Here is a 27,444-nt window from a genome sequence, read left to right as displayed (position 1 = left end):
ATCACACTATCTATTCTCTTGTCTTTTCACAGTTAAGCCTTCAGAAACTCTATGTCACAGTTCACATATCTTATTCTGCCCAGCAAATAATGCTACTATATTCCTTATCCTGCTTCAGTGATTGTACTATGCTCAAGAACATTAACAGATTTGTGGTTTGAGTCACAAATTGCCAGGCCACAAGAACTGCGGCTCTGAGCCTGGGAAGAAAATGGTGACACCACAACATAATACCTTAGAGGAAATGAATAAATTCATAGAAAGATGAAAACCGGAATGGGTTTCAAGAAGATACAGAAAATCTGAATGGACTGATAACAAGGAGTATAAATTCATAATTTTAAAACTTCTCACAAAGAAAAGCCCAGGCCCAGAGATTGCTGTGTCAATCTCCTTTCCTAGAACACTCCCACTTCCCCAAATCCCTGCCACAAAGATACACAATTGACAACTGAACTCGGGTTTGAACTGCACAGGTTTTTTCCATAAATATGCGCAATTTATTTCCATAAATAAACTGTGCAGGTTTTTTTGGAGGTCTGAAACAATTTGAGAAGTCACAAACCACATAACCTAAAAATACTGAAAATTTTCAGAAAAAGTGAGGTATGTCATGAATACATAAACTACATATTTTACTGTTATAAACTACACGAAAAGCTATTATTTAAAACACCAAAATCTGCAGACTGTACATGGCACCAGTCACAGATGAGAGATGCAAACATAAAGATGCAGCATTCAATCCTAACTGCGTAAAACTAACTATACTACATGCTTTACTACTGTAATAACCTCATAGCCACCCTCTGTTGCTATTGTGGCGAGCGCAAGTGTTTTGAGTGTCCGCTTAAAATGCCACGTGATGCTAGCCACCTGTTTTAAGGGTTCCTCTCTCCAGTAAAGTGCATATCACAGTCAAAAGGGTCCCCTGGGGTTCTTGCGTGCATTTCACTGTGTTTAGGGCGACACTGTCAGCCCTGAATAACACGACAGGACCCATACGACGCGCCACTAGCGATGCCGAGAAAAGTCACATTACTGGAGAAAGCTGAGCTGCTCAATATATACTGCAGACTGAGGCCTGCAGCTGGGGCTCTGGTCGTTCCAGACAAACTCGCAGCATGGATACATACTGTACAATACTGTAAAGGTACTTTCTCTTATGAGTTTACTAACATTTTTTCCTCTAGCTTACTTTTTGTTAAGAATATATCATATAATGCATATAGCATACAAAATATGTGTAAATTGACTGTTTATGTCATTGGGAAGGCTTCTAGTCAAAAGGCTTAACTTTTAGGGGTGTCAAAAGCGGGTGTGGCTAGTGCCCTTAAATCCCATGTTGTTCAAGGGCCAACTGTATATATAATTATAGCTACATACAGAGTGTATTAATTACTCAGAAGACCACCCTATCTGAATATCTTCGCCTGACTACTCTTTAACTAGAAATAACTTTTATTCAGAAAAGTATAAATAGTTAGCAATTAGGATCTTCTTATATACAGATGTAACAACAGTCTGCAAGAGGTTAAGTTTAAGAAGTCTGTTCTAGATCATTTTAAAGGCCTTTTTTAAGCTCCAGAAGTCCATTAACACCGAATTTATGGAGAGGGCAATCAATCATTCACCTGATTATCTCTTAGGTGGTAAAACCTAAAATAAAGTGACAAACACACAACAGATCATCTATCAGAATTACAAAAAACTTTTGAAATGTTCATTTAAAAAATTATTTGCTGTAATATAAGGGGAATAACTCCGGTAGGGATCAAACTCTGAGAACACAAGGATTTTTAAATTACTTGTGCTATTTAGGACCAAGAAACGGAGCCAGCCCATAATCCCACATTCGAACTCCCTCAGACAAAGCTTGGAATCATCTTCTGCAACACGATCTTCTGTTTGGTATTTTTAAGATGATGCCAACTCTACTGCTGCTTAGTTTATAAGTCCTTTTAAGGAAAAAGTGAAAAAAAGGAACCACATTTCAGTTCTAAGTCAATGTTAAAATTAGCTTCTCCCGCTTTTTCCTCTTCCTTTTCTTCTCTTCCAAGTGACTAGTAGCATCAGCAAAAAACATAACTTCACTTTTTGCCTCGCATTCTCTCTTGAGATAATCAAGACCTGCCATATTGAAGCCGATAACATCCTGGAGAGGAATACAAGAAAGGTTAAATAAACTTCCTCCCACTTCAATTCATTATAGCAGAATATGTGAGTCAGGGAACCAAACGTTTCTCCTTTCCTTGCTAAGGACTTCTGTTTGTTTTTTTCCCTATTCCAATTCCGACAAAAACTATCTCAGATGTGGATTTATGGCTGGTCAGTACTGATAAAGACAAAGCACAGCACGCTGTGCTACTTCTAAGGAACACATTCACTAGGGTTTTGCCTCGTTAGTCCATCTCTTTGCAAAGGCACTTACCCGGACTTGGCTGACTTTTGAAATAGTTGTTTCCTTTAATTTTTCTATCACTGGAACAAGCATTTGATTGCTAGTGATCTGTCCAAAGTGAATCCTAATAGAAACACAAAACAAAGCCACGTTGTAAAGAGAAGTTCTGGTCCTATTTATCCCTTCTAGAAGAGACACAATATCAAGACAACAACAACAAAGTACAGACTCATGTCACCATAACATGGAAGTATAGAAAAGCTTCTAGTAAAGCATTCAGTTCAGTTTGATGAAATCCACTATTCAGCCAGTTTGATGAAATCTTAAAGGTAACTACTTACCCAGCAAATCTGCCATGTGGCCAGATTCTGAAAATGGCATTTTATGGAAAGCTCAAAGACAGAATGAAACATCTAAGAAATGCTAACTCAACAAAGATTTATTAATATCTCTAATAAAGCCACAGCAAAAAAGAGTCATCGATCAGAGTCCAACTCTGACCTAGAGTAGCAAGATATCCTTGATGACCCCTGCCATTATCTACCTGTTAGATACCGTCTACAATCCTCTGATACACTATAAGTATCAGTGTTTCTCAGAGAGCCAGTGACCCTGATTCAACAGCACATATGCCATCACAGCAAAAAGTTATTAGTAATAATGTTAAATATATCCTTGCTACTTGCCCAAAATTATGAATATGGCAACAGAATAATAAATATATTATTATTATTCTCTTGCTACTATCCTGATAGAATATAAGGAATGGTTAAAAATCACAAAACCAGGCCAATCCACCAAATATCTATCCAGTCAATTCACTATTTGGCACTGGCTGACCAGCTTTTGCCTTCATAACAGTGTTTCAAGGAATGTTCAATTCGTTTCTGTCCCTGTTAGGCTGTAACAACTTGAGAGTGAGGGTCAGAGAGTAGGAAGACAAGACTATATTCTTAAGCCTTTGTACATATAGTCTTCTCAATCACATATTAACGAGGACGTCTTCATATTTAAGAACATAGCCTAATGAACATATTCCTTTTATGTTCCTTAGGTTTCCATATGCACCCGTAGAGAACTGGAGAAATAAACTGACTTCCTTAAAATGCTGCTACAAGGACAAAACAAAACCAGTTAGCTTAAACTAAACAGTTTAAAAGAAACAACAAATGAGACAAACTGGCATTTAGTAACTGATTTTCAGCTAACAAACTAGAACCAGAGCTACTTACTATCTTAAACTGCAATGAGGAGGCCTTTGACTGAGTAAGCAATTTCTGGGCAATGCGCCACACCATTACATATTACCAGAGAAAGGAGTCATCACTATTCTTGCTCTAAAGGCAAGAGTGATTCCAAAGGATAAGAGAGAGTTTATGTCAGACAGCACTGAAAATCAGTCTCTGAAACGGAAACACAAGATTTCTTAATCCCAAAGCTCTGACAGCTTCATTTAAGGTACTACTGAAGCAGTTCCACTGGGTAGATATAGTATTATTTGGAAAAGGATGTTACCTGAGGAGAAAAAAGAGGCATCTGCATAGAAGTTCAACATCAGAGCCCAGCTGAATGAATTCGTTAAGGAGTTTTAGAATATCCGGGACATAAGAAAAAGGTAGCACAAGTAAAGATTCTTCCAGCTCACTGAAGAAGAAGCACAAATATTAAAAATGGTCACATATCTTAACATGGTCTATTTTTAAATTTTTTCCTTTATTATTTTTTTCTAGTGATAACATTTTAATCTATTTAGAATGCATTTTGGTTCATAGCACGGTGGGAAAAACTTAACTCCCCCCCCAGATAAAGAATTTCTTCAAAGCCTTTTGAGAAATATTCCATCCTTATATGACATCTCTTTTACCATACATTACACAAATCCTACACTTGTTTTAATTTTACTAATTGTATAGCTCTTTATTCTAGACCAGCTCTCTCTAAAACTAGCTCAAGCATCATATTTCATCAGTTCCGGTTAGAAATCCTAAGAGGATTTCAATGGGGAAGCACAGATCTATTCATTAGTTTAAGAAAAACTAGCTCTTTAAAACACAGAATCTTCCCATCTTGGAATGTCATACTGTCACTCCATTAATCAATTTTCTTTCTCTAGCAATGTTTCCTTGTCATCCTCAGACAGGTCTTGTTTATTTCTTAAAAGGAATATACTATTTAGATATTGTGATTTATTATGACAATGATAATCTTCAGTAGGTCAAATTCATAAATAAAAAGATAAATCACAAATAATGTAACAGTATACTAAAAATTTTTTATTCTTAAAGAACAAAGAAATTAAGGAGCAAAAAGATAATAACTAAAATTTCACAAGAAAAAATACAAATGGTCAATAAACATGCTAAAATGTTGACTTCATTAATAATCAAAAGAAATGAAAATAATACAATATTACCTTCTGCTTCTCAAGCTGGCAAGAAATTTAAAGCCAGGTGAAAATTAGTACCAGCACTCTGCAAAGTAACCTGGCAATATAAACCTTTAACTAGCTCATGGCTGGGTTGGGTGGCTCACACTTATAATCCCAGGACTTTGGGAGGCTGAGGTGTGATGATTGCTTGAGCCCAATATCTAAATAGTATATTCCTTATAAGAAATAAACAGGAGTTGGAGGAGTTGGAGACCAGCCTGGGCAATACAGCGAGACCCTACGTCTACAAAAAAATCAAAAAGCTATCTGGGCATAGTGGCACGTACCTGTAGTCCTAGCTATTTGGGGGTTGAAGTGGAGGATCACCTGAGTCCAGGAGGTCAAGGCTGCAGTGAGCTGTGAGTGTGCCACTGCACTCCAGCCTGGGCGACAAAGTGAAACTTCAACTCAAAAATAATGAATAAATAAATAAATAGCTCGTGCCCAATGATCAGTTATTAGGTTGCTAGGACTCTTAAGAAAAATAATCAATAATGATAAAAATTTACGTGTAATAGTGCTCATTGAAGCATTATTGATAATGCAAAAAATAAGAAACAAATGCAACATCCAACAGTAATTACTTGTACTTGAATGAAGTATGTATTTTTGAAGAAGAATAAGCAAGTGTTCAGGAAATATGTAAAAAAAAAAAAAAAAAATACATAAAACTTTTAACGATTCCAATTTTGTATGTACTCAGAAAATAAGCCAAAGGAAATATTTAGCAATGTTAACAGCTGGTACTTCTGACTGAATTATATATTACTTAATTACCCACAATACAAATTCTTACCCTTCATCTGTCCTTGAAAGCATCTCCCTTAATACTTTAAGAGGAGCCTAATTCTAGCACTTCACAAAGAACATTACAATAAATCATTTTCCATCTAAACTTTGATATAGTGGAACCTCTAAGAAGACAGCCATCAAGTATAATTTCCATTTCACGTTCATGTAAGTATTTGATAAAACATTATCAGCTGTTAGACGGCAACAATGGCACACTAGAACTCACCTTGACTTGATCCCTTTAAAAATCTCTAACACATAAGCTGAAGGCTATAAAGAAAGGAGAACACCATCAGTGACACTCGTGGTTGGTTTCTAACACTCTAATTTTCATCAGCTACAAAACAGGGACCCAGCTCTTTCACTTTGGAAAAAGTGTTCTAAAATGGCACAATCTGCATGGGCTCAGAGTTAGCCATATTTGGGTCCACAACCAAGCTCTACTACCCCTTACCAACCATGTTACCTTATAAGTCAGGCTAGTTTCCTTATCTATTAATGAAAATATGATGACTCATAGATGATTATTGTGATGAATGAGACATGCAAATAAAATGCTAAGTAAGTATAGACTGCTAGATAAACATACATCCTCTCCCCCCTTCATCTTATCTGACTGATTTATGCCAACCTTTCCTCCAAAAGCTCACTCTACAGTTCATTTCGATAAATAGAATATTCACAGAGCTCTAGACACTGAACATAAATAAGCTCTAGAAAACAGAAGAATGCCAGTCCAGTCCAACCAAAAAGGCTGGCTTGGGAAGTTACTCTAAAGCGAGCCTTTTGAAATACAAAATATACTAGAGGATGCCAAGATTTGAGAGAGGTTTTTAAGGACAATTCCTAATGCTTCCATCCCCAAAACACGCCTCTTCACTTCCTCTCATTTCTGGAAGTAACCTTGGAATAACCAAGTGAAAACTGTTAGACATTCTACTCACTGAGATATTGCCATAAGCCATAAGGACGGGGTTGACGGGAAGAGGAACCTATGAAAAAATTATTAAATCAAGTCATTACAAAAATGAGACTTTGATAGTCACAGATAGGGTAGTAGCAGTACTTGATAATTTTGAAAAGAAAAAAGAGACCCTAAAAAACTGAAAGAGTATAAAAGGCTTATCAAGTCTTTTCATTTTTATCATATTTAAGAATGGGTTTGGACAATGCATTTTATCATAAATCTGAAATGGTTACCTTGCCCCCCAAACCAAAGTGGGAGCATGAGTTTCTGGTCAGTACAATAATCACCTCAATCTATAATTTCCTAACCTTCCCTTTTTATTAAGACCAAGTTTCCAACCTCTCATAGTTCCTCACTTTCTTCTGAGTTAGAAAGTCTATTGCATTTATCTCATATCCTAATCTTAGTTAATGAAATCCTGAAGCAATAACTTTCTTCTTAAGAATTCTCTTTATTGGTAAATATTTCCCAAAGTGTAACTTGATGTACAATGTACCTCTTTCCCTGCAGCTTTACAAATGGCTTTGTGTTCTTTCATTTTTGCAGTTTCTTCTCGGTATAGCTCAATAGCTTCCATGATCCTCTCTGCCTACACAGATGATGACAAGGAAAGAAATCATTACCACATACTCCATCACACCACGATACTGAAACTGGGAGGCATCATGAGGAATTTACCAAACAAAATAGCTTGAATCGGTTTAATAAAGATGTGCCAAAGGCCAAATGGCACTTAAAGCCATCTTTGATTTTGTTTCTTTTTTTTTTTTAATTTACAGGAAGAAGACAAAATGTCATGGACTCAGGTGAGACCTTATCTACTACACAGCTAGAGTAGGGCAGTTCCCAAGAACACCTGAAAGGTGTTCAGAAGAAGATTAAGCTTTCTTTTCCAAAAACCAAACATGCACTGATCAAACAGATTCAGGGCTACTTCTGTCCTTGTTACAAGGGGGAAAAAAAACAGAGATTATGATCTCCATCTTTAAATTTTATCAACTTTTTGCCACAAAAGGGCTATTTTGCTGATACAGAATAAAACTTTTACTAAAGAGTTAAGATCCTTTGAAGAAATGAGATATCACATTCTGTATCAACTTACTGCTTTGACTGTTTCAATAGTTTTCCTTCCAGTAAAATAGCTGTCACCTTGAGTCTCCCCTGGAACCTGCCAGAAACAAAAAGATCCTTGAACGATACTGTCAACAGGAGTTAAAGAGCCAATAAATTTATCGTATAACCATAAAAGAACAGGCACTATTATTTTAAGAAAATGACAACACAGTGTTATCAGCTACCTAGTAGGTTACAGACACTATGCTAAGTATCTTATACATATTATCATAAGAACATTCCACGAACATTTAAAGAGAATGTCCAATTTCTCAAATCATTTCTGACTTTCATTTTTGTTTTACAGTAAATTAAAAATATTTCCCTAAAGCATCCTTAAAAAACAAAAAAAGCCAGAATGACAATTATTCAGTACCAGTCAACCACTTGTCCCACAAAGTCAGGATATACAGCTGAATTAAAAGGATCACACAGATTCTTTCTCATATTAGCCAGTGATGCCTTCAGCATCTAGCTACAATTCTAATTCCAGGCTCAGCCTGTAATCCCGCGCCTTTGGGAGGCTGAGGTGAGTGGAATGCTTGAGCCCGCGGGTTCGAGACCCGCCTGGGCAGCGAGACCTCATCTCTACAATAAGTCAAAAAATCAGCCAGGTGTGGTAGCGCATGCCTGTAATTCCGGCTACTTGAAAGGCTGAGGCAGAAGGATCGCCGGAGCCCAGCAGGTCGAGGCTGCGGAGGCCGGGAGTGGCCACTGCACTCCAGTCTGGGCGACAGAGTGAGACTCCGACTCAAAAAAAAGAAATTCTTAAAATTACAGTAAACTTCAAAAAGATAATTACAGGGCATAATCTCAGTACCCCCCAAATTTTACTTACTGCTGGTTGATCTTCTTTGGCCACACTCTCCTCATATTCTGCTTCCCTTTGCTGCCACAAGACAGATGTAAGTTAATTTGACAGGAAAAAACAAAAACAAAAACAAAAAACATGGTCTCTATATAAAGTGAAATAAAAGCGCTTCTCTTATAACATAAGCCCCTAGTGGCATCTTGCTCTCTGCCCGGCTTCTAACATTGGTGACAGTGGTCTTGGAAAGATCTAAAGGTTCTTGGACTTGCACTGACTCTATGAGGCAGAAAACTTCAACTGCAACATCCTGTCAGACGCCCACAAGAATACATAACTGGTAACCAACCCTGAAGTTCTTACCATCTCCCTTTCTTCTTCAAGAATAAGAGGCTCCCTTGTTCTCTCCCAAAGTCTCAGAGATTTGTCATGGGATGATGAGACAATATAGTCTCCATTGGGGCTTACAGCCAAACACCATATTTCCTGGTGATGCCCCTAGAGAAAGAAAAAACAAGAAATCAGGCAAGAATACCTCATTTACAGATGGTTCTCTGCTTATATTAGTGGGTAAAATAAACATTCTTAAAAGTAGTTAAGCACCGAGCAAGCAAAGTAGGCAAGAGGTTACCTCTAGAGTCTGTATGTGTTCAAATTTGTCTGCGTCCCACTGCTTAATCTTATGGTCTTTTCCAGCAGTGAAGAAGAGGTGAGACTTGGGTACAAACTGCAGGTACATCACACTGAAAAGTGACAGAAGTGTTCAACTGTCATTAGCAAAGAGTCTTCTACACATAAATAGCTTTTGATTACCTTGTTCTAGAGGGTCTGACTATATTTTAGAACTTTCAGTTCATCACTGTCTGATAACACTAAAAATAGACACAGATGCTCTAGGAAATGATACTTACAGGTGGCTCAAAGAGAAGTCTTTGAAAATACTACACCCACCTGTCATCGTGTGCAAAGAGAGACTTATGGCAGTCCCCAAAGTCCAAACCCCAGATTTTCACATTTCTATCAGCAGAGCCCGTTGCAATAAGTGCTCCATCCTATGAGAAGCAAAAGTAAAACAATACTTGAAATCTGATTTTGCATGTTAGATAAATAAAAGCGAACCAAAATATTTACTCATTTCCTTCAATACATTAAAATAAGGCCAAAAAAATTATTTTCATCTCTCTACTAAGAATACCCAATTCTTCACTTTTACCTACAGAGCTTCTTAAAAAGCTGAAGTAAAAACATGAAGTCTATGGCTTAAATACTTTTGGATTTTGTATTGCATAGGCCTTGATGTAGGGTTATCCATTTACTTCGTTAGACAGGAAAGATCTTTCTAATCTCTGGCAAATGATTTGGGGGGGAAGTAAAAGAGGGAAAGAGGAAAGAAGCTGAGAAAGATTCTACTAGAATGGTTGTGCATCCCATGTTCCTTATTACTATGTCATATCTTTCCGATTTGAATGCCTGGCTCAAATGGTTGTCAACATAACAAAAAAACTGGAAATATGTTTAACACTATAACTTAACTGTTAGTGCACTGACCACAGACAGCCATAGGGCCAATTCTTTATCATGGAATAAACATTATTTTTAAATACATATTGGCACTCCTAATCATAACTAGACATTGGAAAAATGATTTAGTCAAGAGACATAATGCAAAATACTGTGAATATCCAAATACAAAACCAATTCTTTCCTCCTCACAAATACTATCCTTCAGAACAAAACAATGCCTTTTATGTTTTTTATTTTAATTTTTTCAGAATGCCTTTTAAAAGTCTTTCCTATTTTAGGGTGATCTACATTACAGTATTTTATTTATTTATTTTTTAATTTTTTTTTTTTTTGAGTTGGAGTCTCACTCTGTCGTCCAGATTGGAGTGCAGTGGCTGCTCCTGGCCACCGCAGCCTCAACTTGCAGGGCTCCGGCGATCCTTCCACCTCAGCCTTCCAAGGAGCCGGAACTACAGGCGTGCGCTACCACGCCCGGCTAATTTTTTTTTTTTATTTATTGTAGAGATGAGGTCTCGCCAGGTTAGCCAGGCGGGTCTTGAACTCGCGGGCTCAGACAATCCACTCACCTCGGCCTTCCAAAGCACTGGATTACAGGCTAAGCCACCGAGCCCAGCTCAATTACAGTATTTTAGACAACAAAATACTATTTGGGAGAAACATGACAGCAAATTATAAGAATTTAGATAATATTTGTGAAGTTACTCCGAAAACATTAAAGTAACATAAATACTTAAGATATAATTATTAACTTGAGACTGTTTGTGGAGAGAGTCAGATATACAACAAAATGATAAAAATCAATATTCTAAAATGAAGACATGAAGCCAAAAGTTAAGATATCTACTTTAGAAAAATGACTTGTTACTGTGACAATATTTAGACTCTACTTACGTAAGAAATGTCCATGCATATAACAGGCAGTTTGTGTCCATACAGTGAGAGAAAAAACTAAACATTAAAAGAATATAATTAATGTCCATCTATAAATATAAAACACAGGTACAGTTTATAACATGTAGGTCTAAAATACAACTTTAAAATACAATATTAGACACATGTTTGGATTGCTTTATATCTGTATTTTCAAAGAAGACAATTAAAATGCTAAAGACAGCTTGTTAAGAATACCTGTGTCCACTACACAGACCTTACGTGCACTTGCCAAGAATACTGTGGAGGCAAGAAAACCCTCAGAAGCTAGCTGTCTCATTCAGAATATGGCAGAGATGGTCTCTGGAATTCTTGGCTGAATAGACTCTGGGCATTTGTTTCATGAAAATACTCCCAGGCCCAACCCAGTCCTATCAACTCTCTCGGTGCAGGGACCAGTAATATATATATTTTTAAAAGCAACCCAAATGATTCTGATGTACAGCTAAGTGTGAAATCACTCCCTAGACCACCTAGAAATGCCAATGCCTAGAATTTTCTGTCCACAAGGTTTTCTGAACATATGAAATATAACCTACTTTCAACAACATTCATAAATCATAAAATTCTTTTAAAACTCTAGCTTTCCTAGGGCACTTACAATGCTTTGATTCATACACAAATTTTTAGAAAGGTACTCCTGCTGAGCACAGTCAAGGCCACTTCTTTACAGACCCCAATTCTTAAGGCCAGTCAGAAAGAAAGAGTATATTTTCAGGCATAACTGCTATACCTTTAAAGTGTCAACATAGAAAATTTTCACAGTACAGTCTAGCAAGGACACAGCCAACAGCTTTTGATTGGGAGAGTAACTGACACACAGAACATCTTCATCTAGTTGCAAGGTTCGGGTTTGCTTCACAGAAAGTCTAGCAACACAGAAAACATCAAGAAAAGAGTAAAATGAGTACACCAAGGCAGGTAATTCTTAACTCTCCAGAACATGAAAGATAAATACATGTCAAAAGGTCATTCAATAGATCCCCATTTGCACTTCAAAAAAATGGACCCAAAAAATGTCTACTCACCTCTTTTGGGTACTATTTTCATCTTTTACCAACTCAAAATCCCAAAACTTGACAGATTTATCTGCACCACCTGTCACAAAGCCACGCTGAAAATTTCAATTAAAAACTATTTTAGCATAAAAATTTTGCTAAGATGATATATCAAAATAGCCTTAAAACACATTTTAATTTAATGGCATAAAATAAAAATTAACAAAAATATGGTTCTTCCTAACTCCTTACACTACTCTTTAGGTTCTTCTACTACAAACCATTTTTGAGAATTCCTACCTTAGACTAACACAGAGATGAAACTATGAAAAGTTCTAATTATACTCTTGTTAGCACCAGGAAGAAAAACCACTTAGTGAACATTGTGGGGCTTTCTGCTCCACCTAAAAAAGCAAACTTGTTCAACAAATACACACAGAATGGATAGTTATATTTGTTTAAAGTATTCACGTCAGAAGAATATAAATGTATTCCTGCAATGTCCCTGCTTAAAACATTTTTGAAACGTTTCCTGTATCCAGAAAATTAAACTCATTACATGGTAGTGTTATTGTAAAGTCTATAGAAGACAGAATCAGAAATCACCTGGATTTCAGGTGTTTAGCCTGCCATCTCAGAGATTATATAACACAAGAAACAACCTTTGCACAACCCTTAGTTTTATCAAAATAAAAGTCCATGTAGTTTATGGAAAAGACAGAACAATCTACAAATGAAAGATGTTGTTACTACTTTAAATTCACAGTTGTTTTGCTTGGACCCCAATGCCATTAATCAGTTTAGTTGTTTTCAAAAACTAAGATCTACTTTCAATGGATAAAAGTTTTCTGCCATTTCAAATAGTCAAATAAATGGGCCAATATTTCTTAATGTATTGTCTAAAAGTATCTCATAATGTTCTGAGCAATAGCACCATTACTAGTATTAGCATACACACAGTTCTCCAGGGTGACTCTTTTTGAAGGGGAGAGTACTTTTATTGCCTTTTAAGGGTTGACACATTTGCTAAAAATACTAGACTTACGCAGTCATGCTGTTTGAACAAAAAGGAGAACAGAAAAATCTACTCTACTCGCTGCATTTTGTTGTCCAAGAGAATATTTCCCCCTAAAAAATGATACAAACCATTGGCCAAAACAACCAAACAAACAAAAACCCATGAGTGTAACTTGATGTCATGATGCTGAGAACCAAGAGTAGCTGTGCAGGAATTCATTTCATAATGACGGCTATTCATATTACCAGGTATATAAGGCATCATATAGGAAGTCTAAAGATTAGACCAAAAAATGGGTTTTCTTTAAAGAAATTGTGAGAAACCCGTCTTAGCAGCAATGACACCTGGTATAAGAAGTGGGAAATGCAGCCAGAGGGCTGAAATCCAGAGCTGTAAAATCTAGTTTTATTACCTGGTCTGGAGAAAGAGACATGGACCATAAGGCTCCATCATGTGCATCTATTGTCTCCAGCAGATTCCCTGAGGCCAAGTCATAAAGCTGGAGCTTCCCTGTCTGGAAAGATACAAAACAGGCACAGCTCTAATGAGCATACTACAACCAACCTCCATGGTTCATGCCTGTACATTTAAGATTTCATAACCAAGCCGCAACATGTGATCTATCACTTAGGAAATGGATCCTACAGTCCAAGCTCTGTGTTTCCTATCTGATGAAATACTATCAAATCTCCTACCAACATAATGAGTTAACTTGGGCTGAGTGCTGCCATGGTGTACAAGTATGGAGTAGTACAACCTTGTAGTACTGAGTTTTTGTCACTTTCATTCATTCCACAATCTGAAAGGAAACTAACATGACCATAGGCAGGACAAATACAATAGAAAATGAAAACCTAAAAGCCTTTAAAGTTTAATCAATCTTTTAAGTAGACTATCCTCTTTAGCTACTGCCTTAATCAACTCTTCTCCATCTAGATTTGTTTTCCTTCTCTATAATATACTAACAAGGAGAGACAGAGTTCTACCTATAATACTACCTATAATGTACTAAAATAAACAGGCAAATAAAAATAAATCATAATGGCACAGCAATCACTCCATGATTCCTGTTTAGAGGTCAGTATATGCCATAATCATGGTACCCACATGTCACACACACTGGTAAAGCCTGCTCTACAATGAGCTTCTGCACAATGTGCTGCAAATAGTGTAAGTAAGAAGACTTGAATCCCAGGTCTGCCTCTTTCCAGCTTTGTGACCATTGGTGAATTCATCCCCATGAACCTATTTTTTCATCTGTGACATGGAGTTTATATCATCAATATATCTCTAAAATATTGTGAGGATTCATTATGATAAGGTATATTAACTCCCCAGTACAGACAGTAGGCCAGGCAATGCATTTTAGTCATAAAAGTAGTCTTCAAAATAATTTGCAAACCACTGTCCCAACAGTAAACTATAGGTGGACATTTGCTGAAGGAATGAATGAAAATGGGACAAACTATTAAGTGAAATGTTAGTACTATTTCCCTGACATTGACCCTAAAATTTCTCCAGCATGTGAAATTTTTTGTTAGGCAAAAAAATATCCAGTGTGATATATCAATTTTTAAATAAAACAAATGCACATATGGCATTGGTTTACAGGGATAATAATGACAAGTAATTACAAAGCACTTTTCCAAACATTTCACAGATCTTATTCCTTTTTATTCTCACCATCACTACCACCACTACTGATACTTCTAATCCCAGATCTATTATCTACTAGTGACTTATTGTAGGCCAGTCTCTGGGCCAAGTGTTTCGCATACTTCATCCTTGTGAAGTCAATTAGCATCGTTTTATGAGAAAACCAAGGTTAACAGAAATAAAGTAACTTGCCCAAAGGTCACAAAGCTAATAAGTGACAGAGTCCGGACTCAAGTAGGTCCATTTGGTGCAAAAGTTGCAGTCAAAAGTGTCATCGTCCCATTATGTTGATGCAGAAACACACTATGAGAAGCTATGTGACTTGCTCCAAATTACCCATTTCCTAAAGGGGAGACTAAATCCAAGTCCATGTCTGCTTATTCCCACGTGGTTGTCTCTCAACCTTACTAGCATTTAGGAATGAGGACTTGGTCATTTTGGCTTTATTGAATGCTTCTATCTGCCAAGCACGATGCTAGGTGCTTAATGTATTTTACTATTAATCTTAAAATATTTTATCATAAATTAAAACACAATTACATACGTGCTCAAAAAATAATGCATGAAAGGATGATCACCAGAATGCTCATGGCATTTATCTTTGGGTCATGATTTTAATTTTCTTCTTCATAATTTGAAATATGATTTCTTTGACAAATAAAATAAATCTTAAAAACAGAAAAATCAAGGACACTGGGAGGCCAAGGTGAGACAGTTGCTTGAGCCCAGGAGTTCAAGACCAGCCTAGGCAACATAGTGAGATCTTGTCTCTACAAAAAAATTAGCCAGGTGTGGTGGCACACACCTGTAGTCCTCCTACTCAGGAGGAGTAAGGTAGGAAGATCACCTGAGCCCAAAAGGTTGAGGATGCAGTAAGCTGTGACAATGCCACTGCCCTCCAGCATGGGCAACAGATGGAGACCCCAACTCAAAACACACACACACACACACACACACACACACGTAAATGAACTAACAACATCCTTCCATATTACCTAGCTCTAATACATTTCCAATATGCTAAAAAAAATAGTAACCAGATTTCTCAAACAACTTTAAGGATGTTAAATAGAAAAGTCCCAGAAATCCACAAAAGTCTCAATTTACCTTTGTTCCTATGATCACCTGCCTATCACCAGGTACAAAGAATGAGCAAAGTGCATATTCACAGGTCATCGTGCGAATACACTGCAGTGTAGACCTATGAGAAAGAAGGAATAAAGAACTCATATGTTAAGAAAACATGCTTCCTCACCTTAGAGGTCAATGTGTATGTTTCAATACACACTCAGCCACACAGTAATGAGCAAAAAAGAAGATAAAAGTCTCAAAAACTCTTGGCACAGACCCAATCAAAACATTAAATAGCACCAAACTTGATTTTCTTTGGAGGCACCTTCTAATGCTAAGGAACAGAGATTATACAAAAGCAGGATAGAGAAAATAGCTGCTTAAAGGGAAAGTGTAAAAGAGTCATCTGGGAAAGAATGATGAGAAATTGGGGAAAATTACTGGACAGCACTAAGCGTCTACTATTTTAAAGATTTAAAGAGCAGACAGTAGTAAGCTCCAGGCACAAAATAAGCTGACATTTTTTTGCACCACTTAAAAAGGTAACTTTTCTACTCTAAGCACCACAGGCAAATGGCTAAAATGCACCGAAGAAACAGTTTTAAAAGAACTGCATTCAGGACCTTAAGAAGCTAATAACTAATCATCGGGAGTACCAAAAGAAATAATTCAAGGGAAAAAAATTACTACTGGATAAAGCTATAGGAAACATCATTTCACAAACCTGTTCCATATCTTAACAGAATCAGCTGCTGCCGACAGGACAGCAATGTTGTCTGAGCTGAATGACAAAGTCCTCACATCACTGCGATGACCTCCCATGGTGATTCTGCTTGTCCTGACAGGCTGAGGAGTAGGCAAGGATGAATTCAGTGAATATAATTCCACCAGGTTGTTTTGCAGCAGGAAGACAGCCTTTAATTCTCCTTGAGGTGAATGAATCAAGTCAAAGGATCTGCATGAGAAAATAATCATAAAGGTTCTAATTGTAACCATCTTAGCTCAAAAAATGAACTTTTTCCAGGAAAAAGTTTTACAGTGTCCTCAACCTATATGAAGTTTAAATAAGTATAAAGGATTTTACAAATAAGAGTGCTCTAAATGTGGAGTAGTAGTTGAGCATAGACTTCTAAGGAAAAAAAAAAAAAGAAGCCTGAGCTGAGATCCTGGTATATGTACCTTGTTTTTGTGTATGTAAATTTTACAAGTGACTTTATATCCTTTCTGAACATGAGATATACATTTTTTTAAAAAACTGGCAGTAGGAAAGGACAGTAAGTGAGTAGCTAAAATGTTACCAGAATAATCAAAATACAAGATAACAGGTAGGCCCGTGGAAAGGGCAATGGGAGCAGAGACACAGGTCTCATGATCACTTTTCCAAACATAGAATTCATGCAGACATCTAACAAATAGCATGAAAAAGCCAAGAATACTTTGTAGCTTGCAATCTCTATGATAAACTCAGATAATTTACTTTATACTCACTTGATTTTGGCAGAAGTTTTGACATTAGTCACCCGCTGGATTTCATCTTGCAGAGTCATTTCCACATTGATTTCAAGGTCCTCCTTGTCCCCTTTGCAAGAATTTAATCTACAGGGAAGAAAAAAAGAGTATCATGTCATAACCTATCTTGAAGCATTTTTGCTCTTACTTGAATTCAAAATCTGGCCCCACGGACCAACAAGCTGTGTGATTCTGGGAAAGTCACGTAACCACAGAGGATTTCCATGAGAATTAAACAATGCAGTATGCAGAACTGCTTTGTGAACTACAATGTCGTGAAGTATTATTTCACTTAATAGGTACCCATAAGAAATGGATTTTGAATGCAATAACCCATAAAATTTCCTGGAACTAGTCTTTGTAATTCAAATTGTTCCACTAAAATGTTGCCAGTATACTTTTCTAACTTCAGGACTTTTTAGAAAACTCAACCTACACTTAACAATCCAATCATGTCAAATAAATCAGGGTAGGTCTCAAAAGAATTGCCATTGATGACTTTTAATTGCTTTGAGACTTGATAAACTTGGATTACTACTACCCCACAAATTCTTCTCTGGATTTTAACAGTAATTGGTAATAGAGTAAATATTACCTTAAAGAAGGCAATTTTTCTCAGTAATATGTGGCCCACCAGTATATGTCATTATTAAGAAATATTATGAAAACACACTTTGCTTTCTTTTTAGCTTTCTTCAGCTTCTTATCCATTTTCTTCTGAATTTCCTCTTTGGAAAGAATACAAAATACTTCTAGCACAGAATCAGTTCCCTAGAAAGGCAAAAGTTTGATATGAGTCCATAAGAGGCAACTGGTAATTTAGCTTATTCTTAGGAAGAACAGAACAGTAACATTTTTTTTTTCCTTACTAGTCTCAGGGCTTGTCTCAGGATACCAGTTCCTACTTACAGCATTGAGCATTGCCCTGAAGACTAAACAAGAAGTTAAATGCTGCTATTTTTTTTTTTTTTTTTTGAGTTGGAGTCTCACTCTGTCGCACAGACTGGAGTCCAGTGGCCGCTCCCAGTCACCGCAGCCTCGACCTGCTGGGCTCCGGGGACCCTTCCGCCTCAGCCTTCCGAGTAGCCAGAATTACAAGCGCGCACTACCACACCCGGTTAATTTTTTGATTGATTGTAGAGATGAGGTCTCGCCTGTCCAGGTGGGTCTCGAACCCGCGGCTCAGGCAATCCACTCACCTCAGCCTCCCAAAGGCGCGGGATTACAGGCTGAGCCACCGAGTCCGGCTGTTAAATGCTTTAAATTGCTTAGAAAAACCAACATTTAAATGATTACTAATAATAAGAATACAATTTTTATTACTGTTGTTATGCTAACAGAAGCTAGGGATTATAGGTCCACAGCATACCAAATAATGAATTATTAACAAGATTAACCTCTACACTGAATATGAAAGAATGAGTGCCTGAAAGGAACAGCTTTGTCGTTCTCTCCTAAGCCTGGTACTCACATGGCAAGCAAGAATCCTGCCTGTCTTGTCCACTGTAAGGTTCACAACTCTGTCTCTACCTTCCCGCATTATGGAACCAGCTTTTCTGCATGAAAGGATGCGCTGCAGAAGAAGAGAAGATGAAGGCTAAATATAAGTTCTGCTAAACTTCTGAAAAGATGCAATTATAAATAATGCAGATGACAAAAATATTCCCTAAAATGATCATGAGAATTGCAAATTTAAACATCTGCAATTCCCTCTTTTCTCACTACTCAATTCAATTAAAGATAAGAAACAAAAAATTACATCCTCAGGAGCTTCATCCACCTCAAGAGTAAGAGTACCATCCTCTGCTTCAAGAGTGTCCTGTACTGTAAGAGAAGACCCTCTGATTTTCTTGAGCTCTGGTTCTTCCAGGTCTTCAATCTGTTTTACAATGGGAAAGTAATAGCTGAAATAATGTGTTCCAGGAGGTGACTCTCAACCCTCATGACTCAGAAACCTTTCATATGGCCACAAGTAGCTTTCCATCAGTGATCTCTGATCAAACCTATTCGATGGCAGAACAAGTATCAGAATGTACTAAAAACTGACTACATCTTATGCAAACAAAACATCCATTATACTTTCTCCAATAATTTTCTATAGTATAGGGACAACTGTTTAGTGATAACAGCAAAAAAAAAAAAAAAAATGACCCACTCTTATTTAACTTCACTATTTCCTCTGTTCTTAGGTGAAAGATCTGCTATATTCTAGCAAAAAAGATTCAAATTGGCATTCAAAATTGCAAAAGCATTGCAGGTCAGATTACATTTTCTCCTTAAATAACGAAAAGATAAATCTTGGCCTACTAATCTAGAACCCATCAAAATGGCTACTGAACACAACCACACACACCTAAACCAGCTAAACCTAAGGTCCACAACCTTTTTCTACACAAATTCTTTTGAGTAGCTGAGAAAAAGTTATGGATAGTCTCAAAAAAAATAAAATAAAATAAAATATATATAGATAGATAGATATAGATATGTAAAACCACACATATATTCTACATAGATTTTTTTAGGGAAAAGGTTCACAGATACTCTGAATTCCATTTGTGGACACCCTAAAGTCCAGGAATGTCAGGCTAAGAATGTCATAAACTAAAATATTAGCATTACCAGAAGCTGTAAGCCTAAAGTTATCCTCCTTCTGAGCGCAAATACATGAGGGCAATGAACATACAAAGGAGGACGGGGGAAAAAAAAACACAGAATTATCTTTTGGAGGACACGTCCGTTATAGTACACTTGGAATTTTTCCTCTGGATCAAATGGTCAATGAAAGTGTTTATCTGGAAGTTTTGAGAAGGTTGCATCACAATTTGCGGAAGAAACATCCCATGTTGTAGCAAACAGGTGGCAGGTTCTTCCATTATGAAAACACATCTGCCTACAATACGCTGAGTGTTCAGCCATTTCTGACCAAAAGCAACATGACCCCTGCTATTCACCTGATCTTGCCCTGAGTGACTTTTTTTTTTAGGATCCCCCGGAAGAAAAACGTCCTCAAAGGGAAACGTTTTGCTGATGTGCAAGAGGTAGAACAAAAAACAGTAGAAGCACTAAAAGGCATCAGAACTGATAAGTTCAAAAATTATTCTGAGAAATGGAAAAAGCATCTTTATAGGTACACTGCATCAAACATAGAGTACTTTGAAGGTGACTGAAGTCTAAACATGTAAGAATAAATACACAATTTTTTAATAAAAAACTCTGGGTTTTTTTTGGTCTCCTGTTGTATCATAAAAAAAACTGTTTAGAAGTTGAAGGTTATTAATGTGATAGAATTCCTCTAATACCATGTGAAGAATTCAATAATTACAACTGATTCTAAATCCAATGAGTCTACAAAACTGCTAAAACATAATATTGCCCATGATCCATAAAAAGTGATTACCTCTTGCAGATAGGCTATGTCCCAAGCCCTTAGTTCACTGTCCGAGGCCCCAGTGATGAGTCGCTTTTCTTCTGACACAAGAACCAACCCCCATACCTAAAGGGTTTAAAGATTAGAAAAATATGATTTTTAAGAGCTCCAAGACTGCATAATGTGACATACCAAAGTTTAAGTACACTGCAGTGAAATCTCTCTGGCATTTCAATATAAAAGAAAAGGCACATTAAGGCAATCCTTTCAATATGTACTAAAACAAATATCATTTTTACAGAGAAAAAAAAAAGGCCTATGGTGAAATTGTTGCTTATGCAATACTAAAAGTTTCTAACTTCTCTTCATCAAATTTAGATAATGGCTGTTCAGCATAAATCCTAACTAGAATCTACTAATGTATAACCACATCATGTAAAATGACAATTTTAAGTCTTCTATTTCTTTGCTTTCAGCAGTGTTCAGTAAATTTAAAAATGCCCCATTGATGTCTACTGCACAATTTTCACGTCCAACTATCTAGAAATTAATCAATGGAAACAATATTGCTGCAAATCAATTTAATCAAGAATTTATTTTTTTCTTCTCATTTAATTCCAGGCATTACGCTTGTCAGAGCCTGGCATGAACAAGGCACTGATATAAAGGTGTGTAAAACAGGTCCTGAACCCAACTGAATAGTTCTGTGTTCAGAAAACTCTCAACAGTCATAATTTGCTATTTATGTGTCACTGAGCCAGACACTTTAAAGGCAGCATGCATCATTAAACTTCTCTACAATATAAAGATGGCCATTTACTATTTTAAATGATAAAACTCATGGATTAAAAACTATCCAAGGCCAATTTTTACTAAATCTCAGAGCAGCTCCATCTGCTCCAATGGCTGGCATTGCTTCCTCCAATATACTGACAGTATATGATTACCGTAAGCAGTAAAGCTGAAGAGTCATTACAGAGTCAGAGAAGAAACCACCTTTTCCCTTTTGTCTTGCCATTCTTCCCCTGGACCCAGAACCCTACATGCTGTACCTCAGTTCGATGGCCAACCATTGTTTTGAAGCAGTGCTGGGTATCAAGGTCCCACCATTTCACCACAGTATCTTTCCCACTAAAAGAAGAAATAGGAAAAAAAAAACTTAATTAGGAAGAATTGTTCAGCTAATAGAAAGATCAAGGGCTAATCTGTTGTTTTAAAAAGAATGATGTATAGTAATAATGTCTAAAGTTGCTATTCTACCTGACTTTTCTTTTGAAAAGCAAAGAATCCTAACTCTCAACGTGGTTGTTCTCATGTAGAAAATAGCATGTTTCACTTATAAGCACAAAATGACTTTGAATACAGAGTATTAAAGAACACAGAACTTGATCCATCATGCCACTTTCCTCCCTCATTTCCCTTACACTATCTAACATGGAAACAACTTAGACCTCTCCCACTCCCTGTCTCCATGTCCAGTTAGTCTCAAAGTCCTGAAAATGCCCACTCTGTGAAGTTTCTAGGTGTTGACTCCCTCTGATGCTTTCCTGTACACAAATCTGAATTTGCTCCTACTACCTGGATTATTTCAGCAGCTTCTCATCTGGTCTCTTTGTCCCTTCCTGCTCTCTCATCCCATTCAATACATTACTCTCAGATCCTCAATTTTTAAAGCGTACACTAGCTCATTGTTCTCTGTAGACTCAATCAGGTGCTTTCACGCTATTCTCAAAACCTCCCATTAATTGTTCTTACCCCCAATACAATCCCTGCCTGTCAATGGCCTCTGTTATTCCCACTCAAATGCCTCTTCCCCATCTCTTCACCAACAAAAATCGAATACATTCCTCCTTCAGCGACCAAACAGGAACAAAACAAAAAACACCTCCTCAAAGCTGATTTACAAAGTCCATGCCCTATAACTCCACCAAACAGTGGTATTTCTTTCCCTTTAGATTCCCTAAACTTTAACCCATATGTTTTTTCTGTTAGAAGTGCAGAATCATTCTCTCACTGAATCTGTTATCTGAACAAAACATACTAACATACCCACGTCCTACCCCAGAAGACCAAATCCACCACTGGCACAGCACTGAGTGCTTCTTCACAACTTCTTCTGAGCCATTACTATAGTTCCTGTAATTACTGCCTGGTAAACCTTAGGATCCCAGCCTTTCCTAGGTGGCCATTCCTTAGAAGAATAATTATTATATCAGGTCGAATCGTGAAATTGTTAACATTTGGTCCTTTCCACGAATGGAAATTTCAAATGGTTCAACCTAACAGATGTTCAGAAGCCTATGAAGTATACAGTACATCACTCCTCAAAAGGCAGGCTAAAGTAAATGCCTGGTAATCCTTCCTATCTGCCCACTGCTCCATATTCTGCTTCCCTTACTTTCTAGGGGTCCAGAAGGTAGACAGATTTTATTCTATAAAGGGTGTATCAAAAGGCTTATAAACATGGAAAAATTGGTTATCAGGAAAAAAGAATGACAAATCCAAAAAGGGAACTTAAAAATGCTATAAGTAACTCTGGATAGCTCTGAGACTATTTGGGAAAGGTAGAAAGGAGAAAGGAAAGCAAGAGAGGAAGCTAGCACATGAGCATGAGCATAATACAGATAAATGAGTAAGGAATGGAGCAAATTCCTTCTTCAAACCCCTCTCCAATGAATGCACCTAGTAAATACTTGGAAACGAAAATGGCTATTTCTTTACCTAGTAACTAGCAGGTTCTTTTCTCGAAGAAACAATGCTTGTGTGATGGCATCCTTGTGCCCCTTCAGACGATAGAGGCCACTTTCATTGATTACATCCCACACAATAACATCTGTGTCCTAAAAGGATCAAATAATTCAGAAGAAAAATAAGGCCTAACTTGACAGACAATGGGATTTAATTGTTACAAAGGCCATACACAGTCCTTGTGGAAAATCTGGAAAAAATCTGGAAAGCATACACAAAGTAGAGAAGAACAAATATCAGCCTTACCACCACCACTGAGGAAAAATCACCTGACACTGTTTTATATTGTTCTAGTCTTTATGTATATACCCAGGTTGTTATTTTCCTACTAGAAAGCTGAGATCATGCTATTCAAGCCCTTTTATAACCTTTTTTCATTTAATATTATTTGTTTTTCCATGTCATTCAGAGTGTTTTAATACTAATGTAATACTCAAGTCTAAGGCTAAACCATAATTAATCTAAAATTTTTTCCTATTTTAGACATCTAGGCAGTTTCCAATTTTTTGCTACTACAAATATGCAGAAATGAACATTCTTGTATATAATCTTTACACACATACCTGATTAGAATAAATACTAAAATGGTAAGTTCTAGGTTAAAAAATGTATGTTTAAAGTTTTTGATACACAAAATAAAAATGATCTCCAAATTGGGTAACTCTGTAGAACCACTAGGGATATTTATAGGAAGGCCTGTTTTTCTATTGCTTAACAATGGGTATTATCAGTTTTCTCAAAAACCAATGCCAATTTCACACATAAAAAATGTTTAGTCTCAAAATTCATTTTAATGTACATTAATGAATACTAATGAGAAATATTTTTCATGCTCTACAGTGATTACTGGCCTTCTGTATCTCTTTTGAATTGTCAATTTATGTCTTTTGTCTATCTTTTTTTGGTTGTCATCTTTTACTTGACTGAAAGTTATTAACAGATTAATGATATCAATTCTTTTTATACTGAAAATATTAAATGTTTTTCCTTTTACATTGTCCTTTGACTTTTTTTAAATGTGCAAATGTTTTAAATTTAAGTATTCAAATGTATTACTCATCCTTTATAATATCTTTCCTTGCTAATACAAAGTTCTTTTCCACCTTGATAACAGATTAATATTTACTTACATTTTTCCTAGTTTACTTTAAATGCTACTTTTAAATAGTTAAATCTTTAATCTGGGACTCCTTTTGGTATGATGGCTTGAGGTAAATCTTTAACTTAAAGTTTTCCCCCAAATAGTCAGTCAATTGTCTAAGGACTACTTTATAAGTAATCCATCATTTTTCAACTTATCTGAAATGCTATCTTTAAAATATACTTATTAGGAATATAAAAGTAGATTTGTTTCTGAGATTTCCATTTGGTTGCAAAAATCGATTTTGCATTTGTACTGCATCAATGATACTGCAAAAAATTATGGGTTTATAATACATTTTAATATCTAAAGTCCCATTTTGTTAGTCTTCTTTCCCCAAACTTATGTGTTTCCAATTCATTCATTTTTCTTTATGTTCTTTTAAGTCATTTGGTCAAGTTGTAACAACAACAAAAACCTTTGGGTGTCTACTTAAATTGTTTTAGCTATGCAAATTAATTAGAAAACACAACATATTTTCAATACCTTGTCTTACCATTCAAGAACATGGACTGTACCTCCATAAAAGTCTTCTATTATCTTCTTCAGTAAAGTCTGATAGCATTTTAAAATTTTTGTTACTTTTCTATTGTAAATGAAATCTTTTACATTACATTTTCTAATTCATGATTTTTGAGATACAGGAAAGCTACTGGTTTAACAAACTCAATGGCAAATAATTATCACTCTGTCTCTTCTTTTCCAGTCTGTTTTCTTTCCTTGTTGTATTGTTTTGTGTAGCGCTTCCACAATAATTTTCTATACTAGTTACCAGGAGCATTGCCATCTTGGTCTTCTACTTAATAGACTTTTATCAGAAAACATGACAGGAAACAACACAAACCTCTCAATTCACACCTATCCTTCTCACTCTTTCTGCATCTACACTATTTTGAACACTGGGCACCCATTGATTCCCCAACAATTTTGGGGAACAGACTGCTTCAGCATGAGCCTTACATTCCCAATATCTCAAAGTCTTGGCCCCAGATTCAAAGTCTCACCTTTGACCCAGAAGCCAGTCTGCCCCCCAGCTGATCAAACCTCAAGGCAGTGATAGCTGCTTTGTGTCCATTGAAGGTCACATTTCCTTCCCCACTCAGGAGACTAAAGATTCGTATAGAACCATCTTCATAACCAACACCCAAGTGCAGCCCATCTGGGGAGGGGCACAAGCAAGTGACTTCTTGTTTAAGACCCTGCAGGATAAGGATCTGAAATCATAGAAATAAAAAACAGAGGAGTTAAGCAAGCAATCAAGAGAAAAGTGTGGGAATAATCAGGCACAGTAAATTAACAGCATCAGTCATTCCAAATCACTCGTATGAAACACAATGAAACTCTACAATCCATCTCAAGTTTTTAATGTAGGAACTATTATTTGTACTACTAATGAAATATTCAAGAAAGGATACAATTATTTTCTTCAAAACTCTACATTGGCATAGTACATTAAAAGTTCCCCAGGTAACAGAATAAATTACTAAGTTTTTATCCTAGGCCAACACTAAATGATTTTCAATAAAGGGTTATAAGTCCATTTGTTCTTCAACTGAGAAGCACTTTATAAGAAACCAATCTGTACAGCCATATTGTGCTTTTAACCCCAAGTGACTCTGGGTAGAAAAATGAATCAAAGGAGCAACCTCTTGGGAGTCACAAAATGAATGGACAAGATCAAAATGCCTATATTTGCTTTGGCAGAAGTGAAATTCATAGTCACACAAAGCATCAAAGCCTAGAGTAACAACCCTTGGGCCTCATCTATATAAGTTAAGAAAAAGATTGTCAACACAGAGTAATACTTCTTTAATACCTAATATTTTATAACTAGCTATGAAGATAAGTAGAATGACTTGAAAAGCAAAGAAAAAATAAATTAGTCATAAACAGTGACCTACAAATACTCCTACAAATCTAAGAAACAAGCTCCTTTTTGGTTGTAGTTTTCAGGATTTAGTGGAGAACGGAAAGGAACTTGATGCTTGGCTATCTAGTCCCCAAGGAAAAAGACTTCTAAGGGCACACAAAAACTCATGATAAGTAAATCAGAGCTCTCCCACTTTTACCTCTCCATCCTCAAATACCCATCAATCAGCATCAAACTGGGCAATTTTTTGGCTCACCTTCTCTCCTTTCCTTAAGTCCCAGATGAAAACATGTTCACAGGCCGGTACTGCCACATAGCGTCCTTTCTCACCACGAAGCGTCACAAAGACAATATTACCTTTTTGGCTGCCAATCAGGCCAAAGACCGCACTAGCAGCATAGCGTAGGTACTGCTTGGTAAGCCCCATGTTATGTTTGATTCCACAGGTGAGGCAATCTGTGCATATAAACAAAGAAAACTCAGTTCCTTGGGTGCCTTGGGTTTTTTTGTTCGTTTGTTTTTGTTTTTTTGACTCAGGGTCACTTTGTCGCCCAGGCTGGAGTGTAGTGGCATGCTCACAGTCACTGCAGTCTTAACCTGCTGGGCTTAGGTGGTCCTTTCACCTCAGTCTCCCAAGTAGCTGGGACTACAGGCGTGTCCACCATGCCTGGCTAATTATTTGATTTATTGTAGAGAAAAGGTCTCAGCAAGTTGCCCAGGCTGGTCTCAAACCCTAGGGCTCAGGCAATTCTCTCACCTCCGTCTCCCAAAGTGCTGGGATTACAGGTGTGAGCCACCATGCCCAGCCTACCTTGGTTCTACCAGGCTAGCAAACACCAACTATTTGTCAGGTGGTTAAAAGTACATAACTTGTGACTTCTTTTTATTTTATTTTGAATCCGAGTTTCACTGTCACCCAGTCTGGAGTAGTGCAGTGGCACAATCATGGCTCACTGCAGCCTTAACCTCCCGGGCTCAGGCGATCCTTTCACCTCAGCCTCCTGAGTAGCTAGGACTACAGATGCATACCATGCCTGGATAATTAGTGTCTTCTTAATCTTTATTTACTCTGAATAAGTCATTGACTTAAAATACCTGGACAT

The 27,444-nt window shown here is 36.8% G+C and overlaps 1 protein-coding gene across 1 annotated transcript; it reads right to left on the bottom strand.

The window, feature by feature from the left end:
- Positions 1-457: 457 nt before the first annotated feature.
- On the bottom strand, positions 458-26,794 carry WDR3 (WD repeat domain 3). Its single transcript, XM_008065900.2, has 26 exons — positions 26,598-26,794; positions 25,476-25,685; positions 23,304-23,422; positions 21,635-21,713; positions 20,613-20,708; positions 18,975-19,094; positions 18,687-18,788; positions 17,889-17,986; positions 17,195-17,302; positions 16,431-16,661; positions 15,743-15,836; positions 13,392-13,493; positions 11,992-12,077; positions 11,697-11,832; positions 10,925-10,981; positions 9,461-9,561; positions 9,141-9,252; positions 8,873-9,007; positions 8,540-8,590; positions 7,691-7,756; positions 7,085-7,177; positions 6,566-6,613; positions 5,848-5,891; positions 3,917-4,045; positions 2,432-2,525; positions 458-2,155 (listed from the first exon to the last, which is right to left on the bottom strand). The coding sequence occupies exons 1-26, from the start codon at positions 26,766-26,768 to the stop codon at positions 2,000-2,002; spliced, it is 2,838 nt and encodes a 945-aa protein (XP_008064091.1). The 5' UTR covers positions 26,769-26,794; the 3' UTR covers positions 458-1,999.
- Positions 26,795-27,444: the final 650 nt, after the last annotated feature.

The sequence above is a fragment of the Carlito syrichta genome, unplaced genomic scaffold, assembly GCF_000164805.1.
Source record: "Carlito syrichta isolate Samal-C Ts95f unplaced genomic scaffold, Tarsius_syrichta-2.0.1 Scaffold308819, whole genome shotgun sequence".
NCBI lineage: Eukaryota > Metazoa > Chordata > Mammalia > Primates > Tarsiidae > Carlito > Carlito syrichta.
This window is presented reverse-complemented; position numbering and strand designations above follow the sequence as displayed.